At 38.7% G+C, this 9,661-nt stretch overlaps 1 protein-coding gene across 1 annotated transcript in view; it reads left to right on the top strand.

Annotated features, from left to right (window-relative positions):
- Positions 1–8,136: 8,136 nt before the first annotated feature.
- The window catches only part of UST (uronyl-2-sulfotransferase), a 98,349-nt gene continuing 96,824 nt past the window's right edge, over positions 8,137–9,661 (top strand). The window contains exon 1 of the mRNA XM_010141775.1: positions 8,137–8,202. Within this exon, the coding sequence (XP_010140077.1) occupies positions 8,137–8,202 (66 nt within the window). The remainder of the gene's footprint in view (positions 8,203–9,661) is intronic.

Below are 9,661 nucleotides of genomic sequence, written 5' to 3' on the forward strand. Positions count from 1 at the left end.
TTATTTCTAACTACTTTAACTTGCTAGTTTCTATGCTGCACCAATTCTTTTTATATTCAGTCGTAGTAATTTGCCACAGTTTCCACTATTCTTCTCATGTTAGTCAGTTAAGAAATTAAGTTGGAGGCCAGTCTTTATGTGATGTCGGTGGGTAGCAGTTCAGATATTGAACTGTGAGCTTTTTTTGAACAGCTTTGCTTGTAGTTGCCTGTATTTAAATATTGCTTGACCACTCATTCTGGGAGGAGAATTTTTGCCAGGGACACTACAAAAGACACCAAGTACTGTGTGCGTTTATGGAATTGATTCTGCGTTTTTGTTGGGGTAGATCTTGCTAAGGAAATTAAGAAAAGAATAAAATAATTACAAAATATCTGGCATGCTTTGTGACAGAAGGTATGATAAAAATCATCTTGAGAAAAAAAAAAAGGCCTCTTATTTAATCAGTGTCCACTTGCTATGTGATACCAGAAAGCAGAATTTGAGAACCAGCTGAAAAGTGGAGTGAAGATGAAGAACAGATTGATGGATCTTTGAATTGCATTTAGTAAAGAGCTAGCTGTCCACAGAGATAGATCTCAGTCTTTGTTCTCCTAGTGAAATGTATTCAAATAAAATTCAAATAGTTTGGCTTAATGGCACCTTAATTTTTTTTGTCATTAGGTTTTCTCTGCACTGTCTGGATAGAGAGCCGCATACCTGCTTTTCCTTCAAGTGCAGCAAAATACCTGTTGGCGCTGGCTTTATTACTTTATTTGATTTTTTTTTTTTTGCCCCTTCTCCCTGCCCCCTGTAGTAATAAAGTAGTTTATTGACAGAACAAACAATAAAATGAAACACCTGTCTGTACATTTTGAAATGTTTGTTACCTTTCTGTATGAGGTGTGTTGAGGTAAGGCTTAACCATCCTATTCAGATAAGATCTGTGATTTCAGAGTAGCTTTTCCTTGTGGAGTCTGCCCTCTTTGCAGGATGAGGGCCATGCCTCTCCTTTGCTGCGCATGACAGAACCAGGAGGGCAGCAGTCAGCCACTCACCAGGGGTAACTGAGTGGGTGGTGTCTGCTGTTGGGTGCAGAAAGTGTAACTGAACCTGCAAAGATCTCAGAGAAGGGCAAGGAGGCGCTCAGAGGAGTAGGAAGGAGCTGAGAACTCTCAATGGAGAGGATAAGACTGGTGTTTGTAGGTATATTGGACTGGGGAGTATATATTGGGCTATGGGTGCTAAAGGCCAGTACAAGAAAAAATGTTGATACGAACTGGTCTTCCAGAGTGAAGATTAGTTGCAAGTGTATTACAGTTGTGCGTTAGGAAAAATCTCCCATCGAGAGTTTTGGAGCAAAGCTTGAGATGTATATAGGACAAATACACAGTGTGGGTGGTTGTAGTAGGAAGATTTTGAACTTTTTGATGTCAGAACACTGAAGTCCATCTTTGTGAGTTTGTAAGATGGAAGGATTTTTCTCCTTTTTTGAGAGCAGTTTTAGCCAGGAATTGTCATAATCAAATATTCAGTTTCATCTAGCCAACATTTCTAAACATTCATTAAAATGAGTCTTTCATCTTGTAGAATTATAGGCTGGAAAGTCTCAATAGAGGGTAGAAGCAAAAGCAAAAAGCACCAGAAATAACACTGATAAAACCAATGTCTGCGATATTTCCATTCTAGTGCTTGCTGTAGATCACATAACGAATAGATGGGGTCATATCTGAACTTGGGGGTTGTTTTGTTGGGGTCTTTTTTTATTATTTGAATAAAACCACTGAAAGTTTTAAATTTCTTATTTATAAATTATAGTTAAACACATCACTGTGTTTGAATGTAACATATACAGTTAATGTGGACATTTTTTCTAAGAAATTTCCTAAGAAATTGATCTATGAAACAAGTTAACACTCTAGTGTGGAGTATGTTGTAACACCATCATATAAATATAAATAGGTTTGGACAAACTGGTAAGTATACAGAAAGTTGTTATTTTTTAGTATTTGGTTTTGTAAAGGTATTTTTCTTGATATAGTATCTCTTTCTCTGATGTATATTCTGCATTGGTTTAGAACCTACCATTATCCAAACCAATCATATATGTATTCCAGTGGTACTTTTATATATATTACATATGCAGAATTACCAGTAAGTTTTCAAAAACTGTACTGCTTTGTGTCAGCTTCTCTCCTAATTGTGTTAGAAGTGTGAAACTGGTAGGGAAACAAATCTGAATTATATCTTAATGAAGTTTCCAGAGTTCAGTTCACTGGGTACTAAAGCCAAATAGGTATTTTTATCCTGTTCCAGTTCAGTTGTGTGCAGTGATGTAGAGTGAATTAAATGTATGGAATTGGTGTTGGGCGTTTTCGGTATTTATGATTTTAAAAATGAGGAATAACCAAAATGTTTTGAAAGGCAAGAAAGGAAGCTGAAAAATCCATTTCAGAGTGTTTAAAAAAGAATAATGCTTACTTTACATTTTTTTTCATGTTTAAAATGAAAATTTTTACAGGATGTTAGTCTTGCACAGAGGAAACCAGTGGAAGAAATTCTAGTAAGTCACTTTGTATTCCAGTGCAGGCTGATCGGTGGGGTTTTGCTATGTTAATCTTCTCTGCACACCTCTGAAAAAGTTCCCTCTGTTAAAGCTGGTATGGCTATGCTGACCTCAGCAATAGCAGGGTTTTCCTTTTGGGTTGGATTAGAGCTGGGCAACTTTTTGCTAAGCTGCTAATTTTCAAGATGTAGTCCCTAGCCCCCTTCCTGACTTTGGACCACAAAGGGCTTCATGTAGCGATGACTAAGAACATCTTAAAATTTCAGGTGCATTAAAAAAAAAACCCATAACCCCTAAACCCCCCTTTTGAAATTTCTAGCAAGGTCTGCTGCTCCACTGAGAGGAAAGAAAAAAAATAAAGGGTAGTGGGGTGGGGAGGGGGTGGTGGGAGGGGAAAGAGAGAGACACGCCTATAAAATGCAGGAGGCTATGAATCAACTGCAGAAACCACCCTGAGTCTATTGCTTCTGGCAGCCCTGTCTGGCCTGGGTACATGCTGCCAGTCACAGGCGTCCTGTTTGAGTTATCACTCCTATCGGTGGAGCCTCCCTAGTGTTTTCTGTAGTGGGAAATATTTCATGGTGGAAAAAAAGAGCGAGAGAATTACATGGAATACAATAACTGGCACTGGAGCACCATGAACTGATTTTGATTAAGGCGGGCTTTCCATTTTTTTGCTGGAGTAATTTTTTGTCTGTAAGGAGAGCAGAACTGCTCTTCTGATTACTCACTGGCTCTTTATTTTAGAGGTGCAGTTCTTCATGATTAGGGGTGCTTCATGGGGGAGTCGTTCTTCAAAGCCTTGCTTCCAGACCAGAAGAATCATCGGACAACTATTAAATTGTTCATTTTCTTTAGATGTCAGATGATCTAAGGGATGGTATGCCAGTAAGGGTTGTACTGGTGCCTGGAAGTTTGAGGTGGTGACCAAGTGAAGAAAACAAAGCACAATTTTCACAAGACACATTAAATTTGGCAGTAGCTGGATCCCAGCTCCTTTTAGATTGCTGCTTGTGATTCCCACCAAGGCAAAACCCTGCTCCAGGAAAACAGTCAAAACTCCACATTTTCCATGTTGGCTTTCTCCCTTCATCTCTCCCCAGTTATTTCTGTGTGATACCTGAATTGTTCAAATGGAGTGATCCTGTTTTGGTTGCTATCAAGTGGTCTTGAGTTCATACGTAAGCCCATATACCACCTCTTCCTGTACTGTCTAGTCATTTTGGGGGAAAAACTTTTTCCAGGGCTGTAGTTAGTCTTGTTTTCCGTGGTTCTGAACTGTACACGGTAATATTTGTCTTTAATCCTTGTGACTGACCATCTTTCTCTGTATAAACTTGGCTTGCTTCGAGCAAAACCCCCACTTCAGTGATTCCAAGAAAAAAGGAACATAACCACAAGGTTTCCCCACAGATTTTGCATACAGCTGATGCACTTAACCTCAGAGATAATAAATTATGGAAAGGTTTGGACTGCTTCCACATATTCACCATGTTCTGCAATAAAGCTGATTATTTTTCCTTTTTTTTTTTTTCTTCTTACAGAGACAGGAGGAGGCTGTGTTTAGTCAGCTCAAGTGTGCTGTTGAGCATGTTTGTGGAATGCCTAATACTACTGTTTTGAGACTTAATTATTCTGTCTGACTTGTTTCTAATGCCTTAGACTTTCCTAATGCCTTTCTAATGCCTTAGACTTTCACGCTGTTACAGAAAGGCAGAATATATTGTAAGGCAGGAAAATTCTTTTTTAAAGAATAAACACTCCTTTCAAGGAAAAAAAGTGTCAGGCAACAGACAAGAGCAACAATGTCTTTATTAAAGCTTTATTAAAGGACTCTAGAGAAGCCATTCTAATAATTTAATGCATGGGTTTTACTGGGGCAATGGACTAGATTCTTAATGAGGAAAGATGACCTCTTCTTCTATCGCTTTATCACCACCACAGAAAGCTCTTCTCTTCTTGTGGCACTTAGTGATGTCAGACACATGCTGTCTGTTTCAGAGCATATAAAAGCTGCATGATAATGTTCTCTGTCTTAGATAGGCTTGTTATGTTGATGTAGTTAGAGTAAACACTTGAGCTTGTGAACAGTGGTTTCAGTGTTTATTGTACTCATTCCTGAGTCCCTGATTTTTACTGTGTAACTTTCCTTTTTGCACTGTGTTGTCATGCCTTAGTAGACAGTCGTTCATAGGCTGGCTTTACCTTGGTATTTCTCCATTGTTGCAATATTTGTAATGCTGAATATTTATTTTTTACAACTAACCTAGTCGGATAAGTATTCTCTGAAGAGTTTCGCTATGTGTGAAAGCGGCATCCTGTCTTAAGTTTATGAAATTTGTAAATACATGACTCAGGATAAACTTTTCATGGTCTTTTCTTGTGTTAGAGAGTCATCATCTTTCCTGCAAGTTTTCTGCAGAAATATTCTGACATAGGTGCACGTATTTCAGGATGTTTCTGCATGCTTTGAGGCTCTTATAGTGTGGAACCTGTTTCATAAGCAGAATGGATGCAAACCGAGTTCTGTAATGATGATTGGTGAGAGCATGTGTAGGTCTTCGTGGGGTTAAGGATCTGGCCAGCTCACCCCAGAGCCTGCCTGCTCCACTCCATAGCAGCTGGATTTGTTATTTTAGTGTTCTCAGGGTATGGTATGAATCAAGCAAAAGATTTCACTTTTATTACTGAAAACTAACATGCATTTTAAGCTGGAACCCAAAAGAATGCCAACTGTTGAACTGATGTGGCATGTTGTGGATGCTGAGGTCGGCTCTAGTTCATATGTCTAAGGAGCAGAAGCAGGAGATCTGGCAGGGAAAGGGAGCTGAAAGGGATGTGGCGTTTGGGGCAGTGAGAGGGAGTGGGGAATGTCTGCAGCTTCCCTTCCTCTGCTCTCATTTGTAAGTTATTCCCATTAGGTTTCAAAACAGAGCTCTTAATTTCCTTAATCACTTGTGTCTGTCTGGCAATTAGTTTCTATCACCGTTAGCTGCTTCTGGATTTGAGCAAGCAACTGCCATGGAAAAGACTTCCATGAAGTAGGCCAAAATTATACTATTGTCTTTTAAGTGGATACAGCAGTAACCAGACTGTGCTGTAAAAAAACCAGTATTCTGAGAACAGAAACCAAACCTACAGGATGTTTAGTCAAAGTCAGGCATGTTTTGTTGTAAATTACAAAGGAAGGAAAAAGCAGTATGATACTAAGAACATTGATTAATGATATAAGAAGGTGAAATCAGTTAAGTTACTGGCTCCTTAATTCTAAAGCATATCTCAAAAAGCTTTCTGTAATATAGTTAGACACTCTTGGTGCTGCCATTTAAGATACTATATAAACTATGACTGCAATGAATTGTTTTGTCAAGAGAAGGTGGTAATTCAAGTCCTTCTCTACAGCAAAATGGGCTGTTGTAGGTGATTGCTAAAGATATAGTTAATATATATGTAGTTAATATTCCTGTTTACTTGGGTAAGCATAAACTGCCTGTATTTTCAGGAGGTGAGAAATATATATGACCATTAATGTATGCTTCTTAACACCAGTTATAAAACTCAAAGTGTTGTTACTTTTGAATAAATTAATAGTTTTCATATAACGACTATGGTATTTCTAATGTGTTGTTTAGACAACAAAAATGCTTTTTAGCAAACATCATCTGTTTTAGCATGGATCAAAATGAAACGTTTTTCCTGACACAATGAGAAAACCATGAGAGTTATTTTTATCAACAGTGGCAGCAGTGTTTCAGCCTAATTAATTACAAAGGAGGCTGAGGGGAGACCTTATCACTCTCTACAATTACCTGAAAGGAGGTCATAGCAAGGTGGGGCTCGGTCTCTTCTTCCAAGTAACAAGCAAAAGGATAAGAGGAAATGGCCTCAAATTGCACCAGGGTAGGTTTAGGTTGAATGTTAGGCAAAATTTACAGCTGAAAGGGTTGTAAAGCACTGAAACAGGCTGCCCAGAGAGTTGGTGAAATCATCATCCCTGGAGGTATGTAAAGGATGTGTAGATGTGGTGCTGAGGGACATGATGCAGTGGTGACTTGGGCATTGCTGGATTAACAGTTGGACTTGATGATCTTAAAGGTGTCTTCCAACGAAAATGATTCTGTGGTTCAAAGGATGGGTGTTTGTGTCAAATGTATAGAAAGATGAGTTCGTGGTATGCTCCGGAAGATGATGCAGATGACCATAGAAAAGTTACTCTTCAGGGGTCTGTAGCTGTGTGAACTCTTGCAAGATTGAGATACATACAAGAACAGATCTGGGGTATTAGGACTAACCTTTAGAAGAGTTGGAAGACTTTTGACTCAGGTTTTTGTAACTCATAACCTATGCTAGAAAAGTATAGAAGAAAAGAGAAAGCAATTAACTTCTGCAAAGTAATCCTGACTTTTTATTGTACATGGAAATTCATGACACTCATACAAAACCTTCTCATTCCTGGCTTCTGGATCCTAGGAATCTCTTTGTTTTTCCAGAGTGCCAGAAAAACAATGTGATACAATGTCCTTTTGGCCAGATTGGCAAGATTAGAGCTCTTTGGTACCAAATTTTATTTTACTCCCCCTAGCCTGTGTTGCCCCAGAGGAAGTATCATCTGCCTGTTTGACACCCTAGGAATGCTGATGCTCACAAGTGGGACATGCTTTTTACAGTCCTCCTCCATATGACATTTGAACATCTAGAAGGCAGTTGTAAAAATTATGCTCATACTCTCTACTGATGTAAGGTTAGAGCAGAGGTACTTTTGCTGTCTTTAGTACAAGGATGACTGAGAGGCATGCGTGGCCCTAGGAAAACTTTTAGGCTTGCTGCAAGGTTTCATCTTCTGCTAATTCATGTTGTGCAAGCTTCTGTTAATCCTTCAGGAGAAGGGTTCAGGAAGGACGGTTGCAGGGAACACAGCCTATGGGTGTGAGGCAGGGTGCATTTTGTGTATCAGTGTGTGTTTGTAAGTAATGGATAAAAAGTCTGAAATTTTTGCCTTTTTTATTGTAGCTAACTAGAGAAGGGAGCACTTAAAATTTTAGAAGTTTTTGGATTCCTTTTTCTTTTCTGAAGCTTTTCATGTGAATTAAAAGAACATCATGAAAGGGCAGGTGTCAGAATACAGACTCCCATTCAGTGGATACTGTTCAGGTAGAAAAATGGAGGTTGGAGAAAATCCATGTTAGAAGAAAGATAAACTAATGCTTGTCAACTTCATCAGACCAAAATCTGATGAAAGCCATTGATACTTTATTATTTAAGAAATCTTTTTGAGGTTAACTGTACTCATTATTTAAAATGTACAAGGATGCAGCTGACAGTTTTTGTCATGCAAATAATTGAATGCCACGATTATTTAATTAAAGCTGCCTTAGCTAATTTAGTTTTTTGCTAAATGACAATGTGCATCTAATCTTTTATCACAAATGTAGCCAAAACAAATTAGGTTTGTTTTTCTCTCGGGAATCAAAAATTAAAGCAGAAGGTATTTATTTTCCTTGAATTATTTGACACCACAAAATTGGACAGATAGAGGTACACTGGTTCCATGAACTGGCAAGTTTTGAAATTGCATTGGATGACCTTTGTTTATGTCCATCCTTCTTTTTGTAGGAAATTCCACTTATTTGGATGACCATGGACCACCCCCTCAAAAGGTGAGCTGATGTCATTTTGCATTTGCTTTCTCCTTGCTTTATTGGTTTTGCTTTTTAACTAATTGTTGCAAAGCAGCTCTGCTGAGTTTTTATCAGCAGCACTTGGCCTTTCAAACTTTTTTCCTCCAGTGTTTTAAGGCATTTGTAAGGAGCTTGGGTTACATCTCTGTGTGATTAAACTAACGGAATTTTTGTCACTGAGTGATGTTTTGTCTGTCAGCACATTCATGCAAAAATGAAATGCTGCAGTTGGAGCTCATAAGGCAAGTGAAGGTGGCCTTTTTGTTGGCAGCAGTTCTTGGAACATGGGCTCTGCTGCAGGTGCAATGCTTTGAAGCAGAGCAGTAGGACATATTTAATGAATGTGCTTAATGAGTCCTTTTTTAGGGATAGGGTAGACTGCTACCATCATGTATGACTGCAACATTGACATTTCCTTCACCGTCATCATGGCACCTCAAGACAGTTCTAGTGAGGACCAGTATTGTGATGGAAAAAGTGGAAGCAGGCATTTAGGGTCTCGTTTTGTTTTCTTTTGGTTTACCTTGCGTTGGTTTGTTCTCTAAAATGCAATTTGGTACCATCTTGTGTCTGTCTTTCCAGACAAGAAGGCTATTGTAACTGCTTTCATAGCTATTTAACGAACAAACAAACAAAAACCCCAACCAATTCTCTTGCTACATTCTAGTTTCTCCAGGCTCACTTTATTTCTGTAGGTACAGTGTAGTATCTTATTGAGGTATTTGGGTAGAACTAGTTGTGCTTTTTGAAGTCTTTATGCCGTGCAGTTGCAACACTTGAAGGTACAGCTTTTCCAAAAGTTTACTTTCCAGATTACGCAGAATTCTCACTGTTCCTTGTAAAACACCAGAGCCAAAGGAGGGCGAAAAATACTGTGATTATGATGACAGTATGTATGGTAATAATTAGCTATAGGCTGATTAATATATGTAATATAGCTTATCTCTTTCTCTAATATTAAACTTCTCAAGTAGTATTGCTTTAATGGAAGTTAGGTGCCTGAATACTTTTGTAAGCCCTTTGTTGTTATTTAAGTAGAAATTTTACCTGTTTTAACAACTCCTCATAACAGGGTGAGGTTCATGGTCAAATCTAGCCAAAAAGTGAAGTCTGCTGATGAATGAGTCATTTTTTCCTCAGCGGTGCATCATCCCACCAGGCTGACATGGGTGAGCTAGAGCAGTTACCTGAAAACGTGTCTGTCTTCTAGTTTAGTTTTCAACAGGTTATTTCACTGATGTGGCCCACTGTGAATGCTAGTGCAGCAGGTAGAGTGGATATTAGAGTGGAGGTGAAGAGCCACTATCTGTGATGGAAGTTCTCACTCATCTCAGTTCAAACTGACCATGAAATCACATCCTGAGCCATCAGGCCTCGAGTTTAAATGCTCGACCACGTGTGCATCGGTGTGGTGAAACAGTTGCCTTTTTGTCAGCAG

This window comes from Buceros rhinoceros, unplaced genomic scaffold (genome assembly GCF_000710305.1).
Source record: "Buceros rhinoceros silvestris isolate BGI_N320 unplaced genomic scaffold, ASM71030v1 scaffold28, whole genome shotgun sequence".
NCBI classification, from domain to species: Eukaryota; Metazoa; Chordata; class Aves; order Bucerotiformes; family Bucerotidae; genus Buceros; species Buceros rhinoceros.